The 23120-nt window shown below is 39.6% G+C and overlaps 1 protein-coding gene across 9 annotated transcripts in view; it reads left to right on the forward strand.

The window, feature by feature from the left end:
• The window catches only part of METTL16 (methyltransferase 16, RNA N6-adenosine), a 62547-nt gene that overhangs the window by 23937 nt on the left and 15490 nt on the right, over positions 1-23120 (forward strand). For 7 of the 9 annotated variants that reach the window (XM_019926899.3, XM_073797413.1, XM_019926905.3 and 4 more), the window contains 4 exons: positions 1306-1421; positions 4824-4966; positions 18015-18084; positions 19171-19260. In XM_019926899.3, coding sequence (XP_019782458.1) covers positions 1306-1421; positions 4824-4966; positions 18015-18084; positions 19171-19260 — 419 coding nt within the window. The remainder of the gene's footprint in view (positions 1-1305; positions 1422-4823; positions 4967-18014; positions 18085-19170; positions 19261-23120) is intronic. The other 2 variants (XM_019926906.3, XM_033846609.2) reach the window with 1 other exon arrangement.

The raw sequence follows: 23120 nt of genomic DNA on the forward strand, positions 1-23120 counted from the left end.
AAGTTGGACAAGGCAATGCCCTGCTGTCTTGTTTCAGCTCTCATACTGTAAACAAGTGTCCTTTTCATGGTCTGTTTAGTACCACTTTTTCTTTTTTTTTTTTTTGCAGTTTTGTGCTTTTATTGGTGATGTTGCTGTTTATAATGTCCCCTAAAACAGTGCTTAAGTACTGCCTAGCGTTCCTAAGTACAAGAAGGCCATGATGTGCCTTACAGAGAAAATACATGTGCCAGATAAGTTTCGTTCAGACATGTTATAGTACTGTCGGCCATGAGTTCAATGTTGATGAATGAGTAAGGATATGTATTGATCGGTTGATGAAAATGTTGGGACCAGAGGCTCAAACTTACCTAATCATGTATTTCTCTTAGGAGCTAGTGGTTCAGTATTCACTAATTCAGCGTTCGTGGTGACTATAGAACACAGCTACCACTAAAGATGAGAATCAATTGTGTATAACGTAACCTAGTCACCAAGATTTTTAAAAGGAAGAAAATCCTGCTTTTGATTAAATTATGCTGTCTTTTTTATTTTAGTACATGGAACTGTGCTACAAATAGTCAAATCTCCTTAATGCTTAGTTAATTTTTACGTCTGTGCTTATTGTATATATATAAAGGGCTGGGTTTTTTGTTTTTGTTTTAGTTTTTTGTCATTAAAGAGACTTTATATCTCTCTTTGGAAGAAATAGGCTTTTCTTACTAGTGTTAAACATATCGCAAGGGGAGATATTAATATATTATTAATGAGTTTTTTAGTTATCCATTCCTGTGTTACAAATTACTCCAAAATCTGGCAGAGACATGGTTATTAAACAATAAACATTTATTAATAATCTCGTGCTTCCTGTGGGTCAGGAGTTTGGGTGTGGCCTAGCTGGGTGGTTCTGGTTCAGAGTCTTTCATGAGGCTGCCCTCTGAAAGCCTGGGGGTAGAGATGTGCTTTCCAGATGGCTCACTTACATTGCTTTTGGCAGCAAGCTTTAGTTCATTGCCATGTGGATCTCTCCTCAGGGCTACTTGAGCATCATTACAGCGTGTCAGCTGGCCTCTCCTAGAGCAAGTAGTTTAAGAGATAAGACAAGGAGGAAGCCGGATTGCTTTTTATGACCTAGCGTCAGAAGTGATACCCTATCACGCTCATCACATTCTCTTCAGTAAAAGCGAGTCATTGAGTGAAGCTACACTCAAGGAGAGGGAAATCGAACTCTACCTCTTGAAGGAACTAGTAGCAAAGAATATGTGGACATATTTGAAAACTACCACAGTCGTAATCGTAGTTAACAGTCTCTGTTTTTTCTCCTAGTGGTAAAAGTACCACAGAAGACACTCCTGATGGATGCTCTTAAAGAAGAATCTGAGATAATCTATGACTTTTGCATGTGCAACCCTCCCTTTTTTGCCAATCAGTTGGAAGCCAAGGTAAGATATCTTCTGCTTTAAAGTAGTGGAATATTTAGTTAAGTTTTCCTTGTTGCAAGATAAGAGCAACTTTTATTTTGGAAGCTGTATCAGTTAGGATGCTTCTGGTATCAAACACCTGAAAACCCAATTCAGATTGACTTAACAAGAAAGTTTATTGGTTTACATATCTGAGAAATCCAGCAATAGCATGGACTTCAGGAACAGTTTGATCGAGGAGTTCATAATAATATCAAGGCTGAGACTCTGTTTTTTCAGGTTCCCCTTGGCTCTTATCGGGCCCTTGGTTGTTTTTGTTCTCAGGCTGGTTTACTTGTGGCAGAGTAATATTTGGGGAGTGGGAGAGGGTGAGAAGAGAGCTCTTTTCTTCCCCAAACCATTTAACATTTGGATTTCTTCTGATTGGACCAACTTAGGTTACAGTCTACTCTACTGCATTGGGCTTATTGGCTTAAGGAGAGGGTCACTGGTTTTACTGCCAGCTGTCATTTGATAGCAAACAAATGTCTTATTTAGTCTTTCCAACTTGAAATGAATATATTCATTTCATGAAATAAAATATATTTGCTTATGAATATGGAAAGATGCATTGGCTAAGAAAACTAACCTATTAAAAATCAATAAAATATTATTGATTTAACCTAAGTTTTCCTTCATCTAGAGAAGAATTAATAGGAAGTGAATAATATTAATCAGAAGGAAACGAGGGGGTGTGTATGCTTAAAACTTTGAGAGAATAAATTGTTTTTAGAATCACTCAGATACTCTTAAGTACCATTTACATACCTCATAACAAAATAAATTCCAGATGGATTAAATTTGGTTGCGGGCAGGGAGGGGAAGTGGACAGAAATTTATTAGCAATACCAACATTCTAGATTGGAACATGAAGTGAAGCAGGATTTAAGAAATCTAAATTTTAGCCTTCAGTGCAGATAAATTTGAGAACTATTGATAAAATAGCCACATCCTGGTGTACATTTCTTTTAAAAAATGTTGAGATACATGGGCTTCCCTGGTGGCACAGTGGTTGAGAGTCCGCCTGCCGATGCAGGGGACGCGGGTTCGTGCCCCGGTCCGGGAGGATCCCACATGCCGCGGAGCGGCTGGGCCCGTGAGCCATGGCCGCTGAGCCTGCGCGTCCGGAGCCTGTGCTCCGCAGCGGGAGGGGCCACAGCAGTGAGAGGCCCGCGTACCGCAAAAAAAAAAAAAAAAAAGTTGAGATACAACATATGTACATAAAAGTACACATGCCATGAGTGTAAACTGGATTTTCCAGAGTGAATATTCTTATAGAACCAGCATCCAGATGAAGAAATAGACTATAACTAGCACCAGAAATAAATATCTTTTTATAGCAACTTTACTGAAATACAATTTACGTGCCATCAATTCACCCACTTAAAGGGTAGAATTTAATTATTTTTAGTATATCCACAGAGTTGTGCAGCCATCACCACAATCAATTTTAGAGCATTTTCATCACCCACCCCGCGAAAAAAACAGAAGTAAAAACCCACACCCATTAGCAATTACTCTCGGTTTCCTTGCAGCCCCCTTAGTCCTAGGCAACCATCAGTCTACTTTCTGTTTCTGTGGAGTTGCCTGTTTCGGATATTTCATAAAAATGGAATCATGTAATATGTGGCCTTTTGTGACTGACTTCTCTCACTAAGCATAATATGTTTTCAAGCTTCATCCATATTGTAGCATGTATCAGTACTTCATTTCTTTTTATTGCCGAATAATATTCCATTATATGGAAATATCACATTTTACTGATACATTCATCTGTTGATGGACATTTGGGTTTTATTCACTTTTTGGCTATTTTGAACAATGCTGCTGTGAGCATTCATGTACAAGTGTTGTGTGAACATGTTTTCATTTCTCTGAGGTGTATACCTAGGAGTGGAATCACTGGGTCATATGGTAACTCTATGTTTAATTGTTTGAGGAACTGCCAGAATGTTATCCAAAATGGCTGCACCATTTTTTATTCCACTATGAGTAGTGTATGAGAGTTCCAATTTCTCCACATCTTTGTCAACACTTGTTTTTATCTGTCTTCTTGATTATAGCCATCCTAGAGAGTATGAAGTAGCATCTCATCATGGTTTTAATGTGCACGTCCCTAATGGCTAATGATATGGAATATCTTTTTGTGTGCTTATTGGCCATTTGTGTATCTTCTTTGGAGAAATGCCTATTCAGATCCTTTGCCCATTTAAATTGGGTTATTTTTCTTTTTATTATTGTTGTAAGAATTCTTTATGTATTCTATATGCAAGTCCCTCATTAGATATATTATTTGCGAATATTTTCTCCCATTCTGTGGGTTGTCTTTTCATTTTCTTGATGGTGTCCCTTGCAGCCTGGAAGTTTTTACTTTTGAGGAAGTCCAGTTTACCTATTTTCTCTTCTGTTGCTTATGCTTTTGGTGTCATATCTAAGAAACCATTGCCTAATGCAAGGTCATGAAGATTTACTCCTATATTTTCTTCTAAGAGTTTTATTGTTTTAGCTTTTTACATTTAAATCTTTGATCTATTTGGGTTATTTTTTTATATGGTGTGAGGTAGGAGTGGATTAAATATTTAAATTTTAAAAGTGGCACCATAGGGTTTCCCTGGTGGCACAGTGGTTGAGAGTCCGCCTGCCAATGCAGGGGACACGGGTTCGTGCCCCAGTCTGGGAAGATCCCACATGCTGTGGAGTGGCTAGGCCTGTGAGCCATGGCCGCTGAGCCTGCGTGTCCAGAGCCTGTGCTCCGCAATGGGAGAGGCCACAACAGTGAGAGGCCCGCGTACCGCAAAAAAAAAAAAAAAAGTGACACCATAAAATACTAGAAGAAAACAAAAAAATATTTATATAATCTTTGGTTGGAATATTTTCAGTGTATGATACCAAGAGAGAAAACATAAAGAAAAAGTGACAGAATTGGCTAGATAAAAAGGTAAAATGGGGCTTCCCTGGTGGCACAGTGGTTGAGAGTTCGCCTGCCAATGTGGGGGACACGGGTTCGTGCCCCAGTCCGGGAAGATCCCACATGCCGTGGAGCGGCTGGGCCCTTGAGGCATGGCCGCTGAGCCTGCGCTCCACAACGGGAGAGGCCACAGCAGTGAGAGGCCCGCGTACCTAAAAAAAAAAAAAAAAAAAAAGGTAAAATGTTAGTATGTTTAATCACAAAGATGGAAGGTAAAGACCCTGGGAGGGAGTATTTGCATGAATGCCATTGTTTCAAATGCCAAGATTATACGATTTTTAAATCCCAAATCTAGCATGATACCTGGAAACGGAAATTATGTCTAAGCATTCTTGTGTAAAACTAGGTTACAGTCACCTTACCTTAAGGTGTAAAGGTTTTTCACCAGGGTTTGTTGTTGTTGTTGTGTTGTTCAGGGAGTAAACTCTCGAAACCCTCGAAGACCCCCACCTAGCTCAGTAAATACAGGAGGGATCACAGAGATCATGGCAGAAGGAGGCGAATTAGAGTTTGTTAAAAGGATCATCCACGACAGTTTACAGCTTCAAAAAAGATTAAGGTAAGTTGGTAATAAGAGTATTATCGACTATGTAATTCAGGAAGAAACCATGTCAATGAGAGGAAACAAAATCACTGTGGTCTGAAGAATAAACAGATAAAACCTGAAAAGGTAGAAGGTCCTACGGTCTGCAAAGACCTTGTTTCTGAGGATGCTCTCATGCCTGTAATTGATTTGTGTTTCCTGTAATCATCTACAGTGCATGGATAGAAAGGAGGAAAATACCATATTATTGCGTTGCTCCCATTAGTATGGTCCTGTGATGGAACAAACTGATTCAAATATGGCTTTTGATTAGAAAACAGATGGGTTCAGATCTGCCCCATGAACCAGAATAAATTTGTTGCCTAGTCCTTGAAGCAATTTATGTTCTTGGAATCAGTCTCTCAAACGATGACAGATGTGAGGACATTGAGCTGTCAAGAACTTAATGAAGGGAAACTGAAGTCACTAACCAGCTCCAGAGGAGAGTTAAGGCTATTCCTTTTTAAAAGCTAATTATTTCGGACAACACACCTGTCATTAAGCAGCATAAGGTACTCAGAAAGAGCTATTTGTCTCGCTTGACTTCTCACCCTGCCGAGTGTCGGTAAAATGATGGATAATGTGGTAGTTCAGACTGAAAGGGCTTTCAACCCTAGGATTTAGCTTTGTGACATAGAGAAGAATTTTTTAAAATTGTGGTAAAATATGCATAACATAAAATTTACCATCTTAACCATTTTTAAAGTGTACAGTTCAGTAGCATTAAGTACATTCATATTGTTGTGCAGCTAACCTCCAGAACTCTTTCTTCTTGTAAAACTAAAACTCTGTACCCATTAAACAACCAGTCCCCATTCCCTCTCTTCCCATAACCCCTGGCAACCACCATTCTTCTTTCCATCTCTGTGAATTTGACTATTTGAGGTACGTTATGTAAGTGGAATCATATTTGTCCCTTTATGACTGGCTTCTTTCCCTTAGCGTCCAGTCCTCAGTATTCATCCACGTTATAGCATGTTTCAGAATTTCCTTCCTTTCTAGGGCTGAATAATATTAATATTACATTGTATGTATATACTACATTTTGTTTATCCGTTTATCTGTTGGTGGACACTTGGGTTACTTCCACGTTTTGGCTATTGTGGATAACGTGGCTAGGAACATGGATATACAAATATTTCTTAAGACCCTGCTTCGAATTATTCTGGGTGAATACCCAGAACTGGAATTGCTAAGTAGGGAAGCCTTTTTTTCCCCCCCTTTTGGATTTATACGTGTTTAAAGCCGCTCATTTTAGTAGGCCAGTTTCAAAATCAGCAAATATCCTGATTTGTTAAATGTGAGTTTATTTAAATATGGAAAGCAACTGGATTCTTGGATGATCTGCCTCAGAAAATTTACACAATATTAAAGCCAAAGGTTAATAAATTTTTGCCTTAAATTGATTTCTTCAACGAAAAATGGTGCAGATGCACCTGTTTGCAAGGCAGAAATAGAGACACAGACATAGAGAACAAATGTATGGACACCAAGGGGAGAAGAGAGGGATGGAGTGAATTAGGAGATTAGGATCGACACATATACACTAATATGTATAAAATAGATAACTAATGAGAACCTGCTGTATAGCACAGGGAACTTTACTTAATGCTCTGAGGTGACCTAAATGGGAAGGAAATCCAAAAAAGAGGGGACATATGTATACATATAGCTGATTCACTCCACTGTACAGCAGAAACTAACACAACATTGTAAAGCAACTATACCCCAATTAAAAAAAAAACACATTAGGGTGTGAGGAAGAAAGAGCCTTAAGTTATACTGAGCATTGAGAAGAGTCTGAGTAAGTAAAGTAAACTTAAAGCAACAGAGCACTGAGACTCATGACAGTAGGTAACCAGGGCCATGTGGCCATTGCAGTATCTGTCAGCTTTTGAGGGAACTGGAGTCATTCAGCAAAATAGGGAAGGTTGTTTTCAGGAGCCTATTAATCAGTAAGTTTCTATTATTGCCAAAGTTCCATTTGAACTACAAAAAATATGTTTTAAATGAACACCATTCTAAGAGAGAAGAAACTGGTCGATACGTTCCAAGTACGCCTGTACCTGGCTCTGTGGCAGCCCACAAATTGAATGAAAGGTGAACGTTTGCTGGGAAGGGTAAATTGCTAGAGCCCATCATGTCTCTGAAGAGTCAACCATTTCAAGGTTGGTGTCACGTATAGGAAAAGTCACCCAGTTACGATTCATACAAAGAAAGGGTTCAGCAGTCTTGTCTGCTCTGTTAGGACTCAGGCAGGTTGAGAGGGAAGATAAAAGGAAGAAAGGAAGAATGAAGTGATTTTCATTGAAAAGAAAATAGAGCAATGTTTTTTGAAAGAGTTTGGCTCACAAATATTGTTTACAATTTCATGTCATACTTTGGTGACTTTCATTTGTATATGTTACCAGTTCATGTCCTGCATATTTTTGTAGTTGACATTATGTTTATACCACTATGCAACTCTCAAATTTTAAAATGCTGTGGAAACTGCATATTTTGAAGCTATGAAAAATAAGGGATTGAAAACAAGTATTTAAACCCCACCATCTGCTTCTTATCCCCCTTCTTGTTCCTGAAGAAATGCAGAAATTAAGCCAAATTTGTAACATTATGGAGTGAAATAAGTTAAATTTGTTGGACTGATCTTAGTGATGGCACTCCAGATGCCTCACCTCCCCGTTATGATTCATGCCTTGCCTAAGTCACGCTCAGCAGCAAGTGCAGTTTTGTATCTTAAGGAATTTTGCAGCTGGGAGGCCCTTGAGAGAGAAAGTTATCCAACCTCTTAGTTGTACAGATTAGAAATTTGGGACCCAGATCTCCTAATTCTGGTCCAGTGCTCTTTCCACCATTCTGTGTAGCCTCTGTAACCCAGACTGCAGTTAGACTTCTAAGTACACAGCCTTTTCTTTTCTACTCCTTTTCTTTTCTTTTTTCTTTTCTTTATTGTTGAGGTATAATTGACATATGACATTATTAGATGGCCTTTCTACTGTTGATGAAGGTTTACAAGTGCTTGTCCTAATAGCATTTTCTTTTTTTAGAGACTCACTCACCTAACTTTCTAAATACATTAGCAGACTTTATCAAACCCCTTATGACGTGGATTTTACACTTGTCATTGGTTATTAGGTCTATAGCTGATGCCCTTTATGGCAGTGATTCTGTGATTTTTCCAGGAACCAGATTTACCAAGTTCCAACTTAATACTGGTTTTACTCCCTGTTTTTGCTTTTTCCTTTCCATTCCTTACCCCCTGCCAGATGGTGGAGACTTCTTGGTTCTGGGTAAAATCCACATATCTGGTGATGGATAATAAATTAAACAATCTAGGCCTTTTGAAATGTGATTCTTTGACTTTTTTTTTTTGATGTGGACCATTTTTAAAGTCTTTATTGAATTTATTTCAATATCGCTTCTGTTTTATGTTTTGGTTTTCTGGCCAGGAGGCATGTGGGATCTTAGCTCCCCGACCAGGGGATCGAACCCACACCCGCTGCATTGGAAGGTGAAGTCTTAACCAATGGACTGCCAGGGAAGTCCCTCTTTGACTTATCTTTTAAATTTTTTCTCATTGGTAAAGTGAGATAATAATAGCTACCTCATACCTCATAGGGTAGTCATAGAATTGAATGAATATGTATTTGATGTAATTAAAAATAATAATGAATAGTAAATAGGATCTTTTAAACTCTTGACCATTTTAGGAATCCAGTAGATTTAAATGCTATGGTCTACTGTGTTGAAAGGAAATGTTAAGAGTACTCTGTTATTTTACTTTAATGCAAAGTCCCCCTGCTTTTCTGTTTTTTTCTTAAAACTAGGTGCTAGCATAGTTATGGGGTGCTGTAAGTGATGGTTGCAAGGAACAATTGTAGGGCTTCCCTGGTGGCACAGTGGTTAAGAATCTGCCTGCTAATGCAGGGGACACTGGTTCGAGCCCTGGTCTAGGAAGATCTCACATGTCGCGGAGTAACTAAGCCCGTGCACCACAACCACCGAGCCTGCGCTCTAGAGCCTGCGTGCCACAAATACTGAAGCCTGTATGCCTAGAGCCTGTGCTCTGCAAGCCTGGGCACAGCAATGAAGAGTAGCCCCCGCTCACTGCAACTAGAGAAAGCCCGCGTGAGGCAACAAAGACCCAACATAGCCAAAAATAAAATTAAAAAAAACCAAAAAGGAACAATTGTAAATTTTATAACTGAGCTTTTAGTTAACTTTCCAGCTGAAAGACTGTCCAGTTCTACAACAAACTTTGACTTACCTTTATAAAAGGGTAAGCCACTTCATTTTCCTTGTCTGTAAGGTTGGGATAATACCTTTTATGGTATTAAATGTTAAAAGAACATAGGAGCCATCTCCCACATTGTTAAAAGAACAATATGGGTCAATATAAGCTCAGAATGAATAATGACAATAATGGATTATAACCCACTGAATAAAGTAAGCAAATAAAATACAAAGGGGATAGAGGAAAAGTTCCTCTAGAATGCCAGCTAATAAATGTAGAAGGAATAATAAAATTAGAAAAATGACTATTTTGCAATCATTATAGTAATAATTGATTCATGGAGGAATCAACAATGGAAAGTTGAAGAGGAACAGGATATTTTCATAGTTTCAAAGTATTTCCCCAGTTACAAAGTATTTCAGTTACAAAGGGATATATGGTAACTTTATAGTGGAGAGACTGAGGGATACCACCTTGACCAGGTGATCACCTCCTGATGGGGGTCAGGGGTCACCTAGAAGGACACGTAGCACCTCTGTGCTCTTCATGCCCAAAATGTTTTACCTGAATCTATGAGGAAATTTCAGAGAAACCAACTTGAGGGGTTTTGTAAGACAATTTTTCAAAAATATTAAGGTCGTGAAAGTAAAAAACGACCACAGAACTGTTCCAGATTGAAAGAGACTAAAGAGACTTGACACGTAAATGAAATGCATGATCCTAGATTGGATCTTGCATCAGGGGAGAAAATTGACATGAAGGACGTTATTGGGATAATTGGTGAAATTTGAGTATGGTCTGTATTCCAGATAATAGTATCATATGAGTGTTCCATTTTCTCAATTTGATCATTGTTCTGTGGTTATAAAAGAGAATGTTCTTGTTTTTATTTTTTATTTTTTTGTCCTTGTTTTTAAAATGTACATGTCAAAATATTTAACATTAGGGGCATGATGATGTCTGTAGCTAACTCTCAAATGGTTTAGAAAAAAACAGAGCAAGCAAATGGGGCAAAGTACAGGGAATCTGGGTGAAGAGTGTACTGGAATCATTTGTACTAACCTTGCAATTTCTATACGTTTGAAATAATTTCAAAATAATTTTTCTTGAAACCTGCTGTCTGTAAGGAATTACTAAATGCTGTAATGAGTGCTACTTTCATCATTAAAATAGTATAATGGGTTCAAAATCTCTTGGGTAACTGATCTTCCTTTTCATTTTTTTTTTCCTACGTGCGTTTTGATTAGTTGTCACAAGATGCCTGTTGAGAGTAGCTAGGATCTAATGGGTAGGTTTTTTTTTTTTTCTGGCTGCGTCAGGTCTTAGTTGCCTGCGGCACACAGGATCTTCGTTGAGGCCTGCGGGATCTTTCGTTGTGGTGCGTGGGCTTTTATCTAGTTGTGGCGCGTGGGCTCCAGGGCGAGTGGGCTCTGTAGTTTGCGGCACGTGGGCTCTAGTTGAGGCGTGCGAGCTCAGTAGTTGTGGCGCACGGGCTTAGTTGCCCCGTGGCATGTGGGATCTTAGTTCCCTGACCAGGGATTGAACCTGTGTCCCCTGCATTGGAAGGCGGATTCTTCACCACTGGACCACGAGGGAAGTCCCTCAGTAGGCATTTTTTTTTTTAAAGTGAAGCTAAAACAGTTTTTAATACACGCAATTACTTCTGCTTTTTCTATAAAAAATATAACTTGCAGAAAAGTTGATATGTTGATGAGATTCAATCTTAAAAGATAGGGAATTCCCTGGTGGTCCAGTGGTTAGGACTCTGCACTTTCACCATCAAGGGTGTGGGTTCAATCCCTGGTTGGGGAACTACGATCCTGCAAGCCGTGTGGCCAAAAAAAAAAAAAAAAGAAAAAAAAACAGAAAAGATTCATGATATACTATTTAGCTTACAGTAAGAGTTAAAAGAAATGAACTCTGCCAAGCCCATGTTAAGTACCAATGACATATTACAAGCCTGAATTATTTAAATATTTGCTTCCCTTCATTTCCTGAGGAAATTTGTAGCATCTTTCTTTTGTCTCTGTTCTGGGCCTTTTCTTGGCTTTTGGTGACTCTGATCTAATCTGTTCAGGACATGGATGCAACTGCAGATTATCATACTAAGTGAAGAAGTCAGAGAGAGAAAGACAAATACCATATGGTATCACTTATATGTGGAATCTAAAATATGGCACAAATGAACCTATCTACGAAACAGAAACAGACTCACTGACATAGAGAACAGACTTTTGGTTGCCGGGGGGAGAGGGGATGATGGAGGGATGAAGTGGGAGTTTGAAGTTAGTAGGTGAAAACTATTACATATAGAATGGATAAACAACAAGGTCCTACTGTATAGTACAGGGAACTATATATTCAGTATCCTGGGATAAACCATAATGGAAAAGAATATAAAAAAGAATGTCTCTATGTGTATAACTGAGTCACTTTGCTGTACAGCAGAAATTAACACATTGTAAATCAACTATATTTCAATGAAAAAAATTTAAAAAAAATCTGTTCAGGAATGCTAATTTTAAAAGAAAGGTGTTAATTAACCTATTTTATACTGTTACTTTGTGAGCACTAATTGCTCTTAATTTCTTATCCTTCATCTTGTTCCTAACATACCAAAGGCTTTTAATTCCTGGTTAATGATTTCTCCACTGCCTTCTTAAAGGGAGCATATTCTTTTTCTTCCAAACCTTGTAAAGCCGCCAAATGAAATAGATTATGCTCTGAGTAAATTTACCCAGGTTTGTTTAAAGTAATTTAGGTAGGACAATTATTTATTTCAAATCAGAAAAAGGATTGATTAAACAAAAATAAGGATTCTCATCCGTTGTTGAACCCACAAACAATAAAAACAAATAAAATATTGGTTAATGCACACTACTTCTAAAGCAGTATAATAGTATTTGTCATACTTTTATAATTAATAAGATTTTCATCTGTATTATTTAATGTATTAGGTTGAACCATATAAAATTGCCAGTCCAACTTATAAAAATGGAAAATTTTTGTAGTTTTAACTTAGCATGTGATTTTAGAGGCTCTTAAATTCACTTACAGTTTTTGTCACTTTAAAATTCACCTTCAGGGGCTTCCCTGGTGGCGCAGTGGTTGAGAGTCCACCTGCCGATGCAGGGGACATGGGTTCGTGCCCCGGTCCGGGAGGATCCCACATGCCGCGGAGCGGCTGGGCCTGTGAGCCATGGCCGCTGAGCCTGCATGTCCGGAGCCTGTGCTCCGCAAAGGGAGGGGCCGTGGCAGTGAGGGGCCTGCGTACTGCAAAAAAAAAAAAAAAAAATTCACCTTCATAGTAGCTATTTTGCATACAGACAAATACATATTGAATGTATAGCCCCTTAATCTGAAATTTCTCTTTAAAACTAATATGCAGTTAGATGAATTTCAAATGACAGGAGTAATTATGATGCTTGGTGAAAAAAGCAGGATACAGATTATGTATTGCTAGTATAACTAAGCTATGTTATAAAGCAAGAAATATGCAAAACATTACTATATTGTTAACTATTCTTTATGTATATTTGAAGATATAAGGTATATCATTATTTAGAAATTTATATATTTAAATCAGTTCTATTGAGGTATATAACTTGCATACAGTTACATTCTCCAATTTAAGTGTATGATTTGATGCATTTTGACAAATGTGTACATTACCACCACCACAATCAAGATATAGAACATTTCCATCACTGTAAAAAAGTTCCCTTGGTCGCGCAGTGGTTGAGGGTCTGCCTGCCAATGCTAGCGGACGCGGGTTCGTGCCCCGGTCTGGGGGGATCCCGCATGCTGCAGAGCGGCTGGGCCCACGCATCCGGAGCCTGTGCCCCACAACGGGAGAGGCCGCGACGGTGGGAGGCTCGTGTACCGCAAAAAAAAAAAAAAAAAGTTCCCTTGGGCTTCCCTGGTGGCGCAGTGGTTGAGAGTCTGCCTGCCGATGCAGGGGATGTGGGTTCGTGCCCTGGTCCGGGAGGATCCCACATGCCGCGGAGTGGCTGGGTCCGTGAGCCATGGCCACTGAGCTTGCGCGTCCGGAGCCTGTGCTCTGCAAGGGGAGAGGCCACAGCAGTGAGAGGCCCGCGTACTGCAAAAAAAAAAAAAAAAAAAAGAGTCATGTACCCCAGTGTTCATTGCAGCTCTACTTACAGTATCCAGGACATGGAAGCAACCTAAGTGTCCATCAGCAGGTGAATGGGTAAAGAAGATGTGGCACATATATACAATGGAATGTTACTCAGCCATAAAAAGAAACAATGAGTTATTTGTAATGAGGTGGATGGACCTAGAATCTGTCATACAGAGTGAAGTAAGTCAGAAAGAGGAAAAGAAATACCGTATGCTAACACATATATATGGAATCTAAGAAAAAAAAAAGGTCATGAAGAACCTAGGGGCAAGATGGGAATAAAGACACAGACCTACTAGAGAATGGACTTGAGGATATGGGGAGGGGGAAGGGTAAGCTGTGACAAAGTGAGAGAGTGGCATGGACATACATACACTACCAAACGTAAAATAGATAGCTAGTGGGAAGCAGCCACATAGCACAGGGAGATCAGCTCCGTGCTTTGTGACCACCTAGAGGGGTGGGATAGGGAGGGTGGGAGGGAGGGAGACGCAAGAGGGAAGAGATATGGGAACATATGTATATGTATAACTGATTCACTTTGTTATAAAGCAGAAACTAACACACCATTGTAAAGCAATTATACTCCAATAAAGATGTTAAAAAAAAAAAAAAAGAATCCGCCTGCCAATGCAGGGGACACGGGTTCAAGCCCTGGCCTGGGAAGATCCCACATGCCGTGGAGCAACTAAACCCACGTGCCACAACTACTGAGCCTGTGCTCTAGAGCCCACGAGCCACAACTGCTGAGCTTGGGTGCCACAGCTACTGAAGCCCACACGCCTAGAGCCCGTGCTCTGCAGCAAGAGAAGCCACCGCAATGAGAAGCCCACGCACCTCAACAAAGAGTAGCCCCCACTCGCCACAACTAGCGAAAAGCCCGCACGCAGCAACGAAGACCCAATGCAGCCAAAAATAAATAAATATATTTTTTTAAATATTGCTTAATTTCTCTTGAGATTTCTTCTTTGACCCATGTGTTATTTAGAAATGTATTGTTTAATATCCAAGTATTTGGGGATTTTCCAGCTCTCTTTCTGTTACTGATTTCAAGTTTAATTCCCTATGGTGTAAGAGCAGATGTTGTATGAGTTTTATTCTTTAAAATTTGTTAAGATGTATTTTACGGCCCAGAACACGGTCTGTCTTGGTGAATATTCCATGTGAGCTTGAGAAGAATGTGTATTCTGCTGTTGTTGGATGAATAGTTAATAGATGTCAATTAGAGCCAGTTGATTGATGGTGCTGTGAGTTCAACTATGTCTTTACTGATTTTCTGCCAGCTGGATCTGTCCATTCTGATAGAGGGTTGTTGAAGTTTCCATCTCTAGTAGAGGATTCATCCATTTCTCCAGCAGCTCTATCAGTTTTTGCCTCATGTAGTTTGATGCTCTGTTGTTAGGTACAAACACATTAAGGATTGTTAAGTCTTCTTGAAAGATTGTCATCTTTAGCATTGTGTAATTATTCCTGATAACTTGCCTTGGTTTGAAGTCAGCCCTGTCTGAGATAAGTATTTCACTCCACTCTCTTCTTGCTTGCTTGGTTTCTTAAGACAAGTTGGATGTAATTCTTATCAATAGGTAAGGTGTATCTTTTTCTAGCTTCTTTGAGGATTTTTTCTTTTATCTTTTTGATTTTCTGTGTTTTAAAAATCACATGCCTAGGTGTAGTTTTCTGGGCATTTTTCTGCTTGGTGTTCTCTTAGCTTCCTGGAGCTGTGGTTTGTGTCTGACATTAATTTGGGGGAAATTCTCAGTCATTGTTTCAGATTCTTCTTTTCTCTTTCTTTTCCTTCTAGATTTCCATTACACATATTTTATACCTTTTGTAGTTGTCCCACAGTTCCTGGGTATTGTATTCTGGTTGTTTTCCTTTTTTTTTAAATCAACATTTAAAAAAAATATATTTATTTATTTGGTTGAGCTGGGTCTTAGTTGAGGCAGGCGGGCTCCTTAGTTGCGGCTCACCGGCTCTTTAGTTGCGGCACTTGGGCTCCTTAGTTGCAGCATGCATGTGGGATCTAGTTCCCTGAACAGGGATTGAATCTGGGCCCCCTGCATTGGCAGGCGGACTCTTAACCACTGTGCCACCAGAGAAGCGCTGGCTTGCATTATTTCTGATGAGAAGTCTGATATTAAATATTTATCTTTATTCTTTTGAACAAAAAGTGTCTCTACCCTCTCCCTGCTTTTAAGATTTTCTTTTTATCTCTAATTTTCTGTAATTTGATTATAAGGTGCCTTAGTATGTTTTTTGTTTTAATTTTTATTTTATATTGGAGTAGAGTTGATTAACAATGTTGTGTTAGTTTCAGGTATACAGCGACGTGATTCAGTTATACATATATCTATTCTTTTTCAAACTCTTTTCCCATTTAGGTTATTGCAGAGTATTGAGCAGAGTTCCCTTGTGCTATACAGTAGGTCCTTGTTGGCTATCTGTTTTAAATATATAGTATGGTTTTCTTTATGTTTCTTCTGTGTGGAGTTCATTGAACTTCTTGTATATGTGGTTATAGTTTTTATCAGTTTTGGAAAATTTTTGACCTTTTTTTTTCAAATATTTTTGTCCTCCTTTTGCCCCTTTTCTGAAACCCCAGTTATGTGTACTGCTTGATATTGTCCCATTGGTCACTGGTGCTGCGTTTTATTTTTTTGGTCTTTTTCTTTTTTTTTTCCCCCTGTGTGCTTTATTTCAGGTAGTTGTTTTGCTGTGTCTTCAAGTTCACACATCTTTTCTTTTGCAGGGTCTAATATGCTGTTAATCCCATCTGTGAATTTTTTATTTTAGATATTATAATTTTCATGTCTAGAAGTTACATTTGGTTAGTTTTTATATCTTCCCTCTTGCTCTTCATCATGTCCATGTTTTGTTATGGAGCATATTTCTAATAGCTGTTTTGATGTACTCATCTCCTAATTCCATCATCTCTCTTATTTCTTGGTCTGTTTCTAATGATTGATTTTTAAATCCTGGTTGTGAGTCATTTTCCTGCTTTTTTTATTTTTTATTTTATTTATTTATTATTTTTGGCTGCATTGGGTCCTTGTTGCTACGCGCGGGCTTTCTCTAGTTGCGGCGAGCAGGAGCTTCTCTTCATTGCGGTGCGTAGGCTTCTCATTGCGGTGCGTGGGCTTCTCATCGTGGTGGCTTCTCTTGTTGCAGACCATGGGCTCTAGGCTCACGGGCTTCAGTAGTTGTGGCACACGGGCTTAGTTGCTCTGCGGCACATGGGATCTTCCCAGACCAGGGCTCGAATCCGTGTCCCCTGCATTGGCAGGTGGATTCTTCACCACTGTGCCACCAGGGAAGCCCTCCTGCTTCTTTCAATGTCTGGTAGTTTTTGACTGGATGCTGGACATTGCATATCTTATGTTTGGGGGTGCTGCGTTTCATTCTGTTCTTTTAAAGGGTGTTAAACTTTGTTTTGATGCTTACTTCAGTTACTTGTGATCAGTTGGATCCTTTCAAATCTTGCTTTTAAGCTTTATTAGGGTAGATATAGAATAGGCTGTAGCCCCATTACAAAGCAGTATCCTTTCCAGGACTCTAATAGATGCCCCTTTTATTAACAGGGTCTTTCTACTCTGGCTAGTAGATCCACAAACTAGTCCCAGATGTCTGAAATCCAGGAATTGTTCAGCTTACTGCTTTCTGAGAGTTCTTTCCCTAGCCTCCACCCCACACATGTAGATCATTCTGCAGAATATTCCAGTGACCTCCTCTGCAGATGCCCAGAATTCTCTCCGTATGTGGCTCCTTCCTCTTATATTTTGCTCTTCAAATTCTTACTGCCTCAGCCTCTCTGAACTCCAGTCTCTGTCTCATCAATTCAGCAAGATTATTGGGTTCTGTTTTAGTTTCCTTTCCCTGCTTTGCAGCTTGGGGATTTCCTTTAGGCAGTAAGCTCTGGCAGTTATAGGGCTCACCTTGTTTTTCTCTCTGAGATCATAGGTCTTCACTGCAGTTGTCCAGCGTCTGAAAAATTGTTTCATATATTTTGTCCAGTTTCCTAGTTTATGGTGGAAGGGCAATTTCCTTACTAGTTAATCCTTCATATGCTGAAGCAGAAGTCCTGTATAAATTTTATACTTTGTAAACTTTTTAGAATAATCAGAAGAAATAAAGTCTGTCCTTTTACCTTTTAACCAGTTCACTCCATCTTCATACTCCCTCTTCTGGATTTGTATTTGCTATAGAAGAAATTGATTTCATGTTCTGTTGAAACTTTAATGCAATATATATTCTTAAGTTATTTGCAAGTGAGTGCATCTCAAAATACAGGTTCATGCTAGATTTTACAATTTCTCTTAATATGGTGGGGGAGGTGTGTATGCATGTTTTTTCTGTTGTTTATTAACTAATTTCTGTCCCAAAGCTAAATGATCTTCATTCTGAGCATTGCAGGTGAGACCTCTCTCTCTTACTCTCTTTCCACATACATACAGCCCTAAAATCATTGGAGAGGCTAAGTGGCTTTTTGTTTAAGTTGCTTTGGGCTATTGATACAATTCTTGTTATTGTCACTTGTAACTTAACTCAATATTTGTTTGCTACTCTTATCTTTTTCACTTGAGTAATGCTAATGTAAAAATGTGTAACCACATAAACAGTGTTTGACTTGCCTGATTTCCCGCCCCCTACAGGTGGTATAGCTGTATGCTGGGAAAGAAATGCAGCCTGGCTCCTCTGAAGGAAGAACTTCGAATACAAGGGGTAAGGCTTTGTCTTTACTATTCTGGTGTATCCACTTTTGATGGTACTTGGAGTATAGATAGAACTTTCCTTTATACCTAGAAGCTCTAAATGTGTTTTTTGTTTGTTTTATTTTTGCTTGTTTATTTTTTAATGTTGTAATTTTGGGGCTAAAGGGAACTGTTTATAAATTATTAAAATAAGGTCTTCTTTGACCAATAAGAAAAGATGGGGAAAACAGGATGAGTAGAATGTCAGAGAGAAACCAGACATCAAAAAACCTGGTGTCTGCCTACCACTGACCCCACATCTGACTCCATTATAACTGCAGAAACTGAAGCTAAGGGGCTTGTTCCAGGTCACACGTCTAGTTCACACGTCTAGTTATCAACGAACAGCTGAAACCAGAACAATTTTCAGTCCGGTGTGCGATCTTCACCCCACTATGGTGTGACCCGCACAAGTTCAGCCCCTTGCTTTTGTTTTGAAAAGCAGGTGACAAATACATACTTCCCCAACTCCCCTCCCAGTTTATGGTGTTTGGGCGTGAATAGGCAGGAGCAGGATGACTTTTCAGAGAAGGGGGTCAGATGTGGGTTCAGCGGTAGAACCAAGTTTCTGATTTCAGTTTTCTTTCTGACATTCTACTCATCCTATTTTCCCCACAACACCTTTTCTTTGTTAAAATTGTAACAGCTAGAACGTAGTTCTGTTTTCTTTCCTAAAATCTGGTAGACAAAAGGGAGACTACACAGCTGTGTCTAGCTAGGCCTTAGAGGCTCTCTTTCCTAAGCAAAAGAAAACAAAAGAACATTTGAATCATTTTACCAGTGGTTCTCTGAAGGGCTGTGTTTTGAGTGTTTCATATATTGGACCTTCAGGCCAGAACTATAAATTCTCTCGTGTTTTATGGCAGGAAGAAAGCCCACAACTTTGTCGAGAGGTAATTTATTCATTGATTATTAGGCAGCTGTGCATAACTGTTTGGGGATGGTAGTGTTTGTTAACTGATAAAAAGGACGACCAACATATAATTTAACATGAGGCAGGAGCCAGAAACATAGTAGAATTACTAGAATGATGAGATGCTGTGTTTGCTGGTTTCAGGTTCCTAAAGTCACCTACACTGAATTCTGCCAAGGTCGGACAATGAGGTGGGCTTTGGCTTGGAGTTTTTATGATGATGTAACAGTACCAGTAAGTAGAGACCTTCCTTTAGCTTCTCTGAATTCCAGCACATGGTGGGTTTTAGTAGGTCATAAATGAACTAAATCTGTACTGTCCTGTTTTCCTGAAGTTTGCCCCAAATGCTTATGTCAGAATGGAAAGTGGAGGGGCTGCAATGGGGAAATGAGGAGATGTTGGTCAAAGGTTATACTTCCAGTTGTAAGATGAATAAGTTCTTAGGATCTAATGTACGGCATGGTGACTATAGTTAACAATACTGTATTATATACCTTAAAGTTGCTAACAGAATAGATCTTGCATTCTCACCACAAAAAAAGAAGTAATTATGTGAGGTGATTGAGGTGTTAACTAACCTTATTTGGTAGTCATTTCACAATATTTGTGCAACAAATCATCACAGTTGTACACCTTAAACTTACACAATGATATATGCCATTTGTACCTCAATGAAGCTGGAGGAAAAAAAAAAAAGAATGGAAAGTGGTTGTAAACCAGGCATAGTCCTGGAAACCTGACTGTGGTGACTGTGGAACCTTTCTCTGTGAGTTTGTGCACCTCATTGATTCTTACTCAGCAGACATAAATGAGTTGGAAATGCATCTTTTAGGAATTAAAAAATTCAGGTACAAAAACTTTGTGGGTATGATTATTTTGTTAGATATTCCTCAAGCACTGAAATTGAAGTCTGTTTATTTTCTATTAACACTGCTGTTTTCCTAGAGTAGCTATCCCCTGGGGTTCCTGGTGGATGTAGAAATTACCATGTGGGGTTGCAGGCTTTTGGTGTGTAAAACTTAGAGATCATTCCAATGAAGGGTTCTGTCTCGGCTTTAAGGTTAGCCCTGGAATACTAATGAGTTTTGAAGCTGGGTGATAGTTCATTACCCTATTTTGTCTACTTTGCATGTGCTTGAGCTTGAACATTCTTCCGTAATAGAACGTTTTAAAATATGATTTGTTCCACAAAATTCTCTTTGCCCTCTGTGTTGCTATATGCAAAAGAAAAACGGTTCTGAACTAGTTAGACCGAACAATTTTTCTGGGCCGTGCTAAGAGGTGGTAATAGAATAGCATCTGTTTGTTCTCACATTTCCCTTGGAAGAATGATTGACTTACTGTTGCCTGGAGCTGTCCGCCTTAATGTTCATGCACACGTTGCTCAGCGTGGGCTGCTTCTTCCCACAGTGTTTACGGAGGCCTAGTACCTGGTCCTTGCCGCCTCTAATCCCCTGTCCACACCACAGGCTTGTTCTGGGTGCTCCTCTCCCAAGGTCTTGGCCACGCTTGGTCTCCAGAGCCTCTCTTAAATGTTGCTGTGTCTATGAGGCTCTTTCCTTCTCCCATAGGGCAGAGGAGTAGAGACATGTGCAGAAGTACAAGGGGATGATTTGCAGATGTTTCTGAATACATGAGCTCAGATTTGAAACAGCCTTTCCTTCCTGTGCTCTGCAGCTAGGTGTGCTGCTGGATTGAAATAAGTTTCCCAGTCAAGTCTGATTGGCCTGCCTGATGGAAGCCTAGACTTGCCTCTGTGCCATGCAGTAGGGTATCTAGAGGTTTGTGTTTGAAATTCTCACTGGTTAAAAAAGATGATTCTGCTTTTTTTTTTTTTTTTTGGTTCTGCTTTTTTGACCTCCCTGAGGGATTATCCTTTCTGTTGTCTTCTAGAACACTAGGGCTTTCCCACCAAATGGTTAAAATCATTAGTAATGTCCTAGCTTATCCCTGTGCAGACACTAACAGCTGCAGGAAAATGGAACTGCACCTGTTTCCAAATGCTTCCTGTTTAACCTGCTTTCTGCACTTGTTGGTACCACAGGCAGAAGAGCTGATAATGAGCTCTGGCACTCTTCAGGCCATCTCAGGGACCAGCGTCACCCTTGCCCTCTTGGATTAGTAGCTATTTCAGATCAGAGTATCAAAGAGTACTATGTTTCTGTGTAGCAAAATCAGCTTACTTTATTTGCTCCCTCCCTCCCTGTCTTTTAGGCCGTCCTTGAGCCCTGTTCATAGTTTCAGCCATCAAAGGATGCCCCTTGCTAAGGGCTTCAGGTTTCTCCCATGCCAGAGTACTCATCCCTCCCCACCACTACCCCCAACCCAAAGTTGTTAATAATGCACTCCCAAGTGTTCCATTAGGTACACTTAAACTGCTGCAGGGGAAATGGCAATTTCTGATTTGTGGTAACCCAGCAACAGTTTCTTAGCACTGGTGCCCTTGATCAGCATCTGCTTTCCCAGGGGTAGTCCCAAGGCACTCGGGACGTTTTTAGTGGACTGTCCTCTTGGTTCACCTTCCCTCTACCTGGACCTCTCGAGAGCCACTCCTTGCTTTCTGAAATGGTCACCTCATTTCCTCCCCTTGCTCCTGCCGGTGGTGGGGAGGGAGGAGGATATGCTGCTTTAGGTGAGGAGAGGAAGCCAAGGACTAGAGCTAGTTAAGCAGAAGTATTGACCTACTTCCGCATCCCACCCCCACTCCCGCCTTTTTAGGGTAAATGTGCAAGTTACTATGGCAACTTCTGTTTTCACTTATCTCGGGCCTACTGACTCGTTTCTGTTGGTGCTGAATGCTGAAAAATTCCAATTCACTTCTGATTCAGGTGCCCACACTAAGCCCATTGCTCTTGTCTGGATTTATTTTAACAGCAAAAAGACGAGTCCTAGTGTTGATAGAACTTTGTACATTCATTTTTGACTGATGACAAATATAAGGAAACATATTGTAAGGACGGTTCTTTACAGAATTTTAACAAGCCACTTATAATGCCTCTTTGTCCGAGCTTCTCCTCTAATTGCTCAAGGCATTATTTTAGGTTTGCTTTGCTTTGCTTTCAGAAGTTTGACACTTGTTAAAAGAAAAAGAGAAAATAATGTAGCCATAGTAAATTGTGCACTCTTGGTCTGAGCATTGCCCAGGAACTCTGGTTTTAAAAAATGACCTCCCTGGGTTCAAGACATTTCCTTTGAGCCTGGGTCTTTCCTGTCTAGGGAGTAATAACTAGAGGACTTTTTGGAGAACAAATGGAGGGAAGGGGTCAAATTAATTATGTAACCTTGTTAGTGTCAGAGTGGGGGTCCTCTGATAGTGCTCCACTTACTATTCCACAGGTTCTCAAACTAATTCTAGGTAGAGGAGGGATTCCGTGTTGGTGCCCAGGGGATGACAGTTGGGGGCAGATGTAAGGCTCGTACTTCAGGTCTGTCTCTCATTTTAACCAGAGCTGATCTGCTTTTGTCAGTATTATGTATTAATTTTATTTATTGAAAGGATTATGCTTTTAAGACATGGTTAGAAAACCAGTACTCTACCAGACTGTATATTATGCTGTAAAACAGATGTGATGGTTAGGGAGCTGAGCTCTTGAACAAAACCAAAGCTAAGGCTCCTCCTCTTAATTACTTTTCTTATTAAGTGTGATGTTCATTGTGATAATACCGAAGAAATAAGATACCATTTTCTGTACCTTATGATGATCAGTTTTATGGGAGAGAAGAACATGTGAAGTATTGATACAAAATTTTATATATGAGTAAGTAATGAAATGAATGCTAGGGACCAGAATGGTGTGGAATTAGGGAGTTCAGAAAAGGAAATGGTTCAGGCTGGGCTAGTGTGAGAGGACTTCACGGAGGAGGAATTGTCAGTGTCTGACTCATAGTTGGTGCTTGGTAAGTATTTGTTGAATGTTAAAAGGAATGATGTAGGACTTCTACTAAGGAGCAGCATTGCAAGCAGGACGTTAATAGGTATAGTAGATTTAAAGCAGTGGATATAGTGCTTCAAATTGTGATGTGAATGCTTCACACGCATTATGTCATTTTATTTAAACCTGACAAGTCGAATACGTGGTATTATCCCCACTTCC

The sequence above is a fragment of the Tursiops truncatus genome, chromosome 20 (genome assembly GCF_011762595.2).
Source record: "Tursiops truncatus isolate mTurTru1 chromosome 20, mTurTru1.mat.Y, whole genome shotgun sequence".
NCBI lineage: Eukaryota > Metazoa > Chordata > Mammalia > Artiodactyla > Delphinidae > Tursiops > Tursiops truncatus.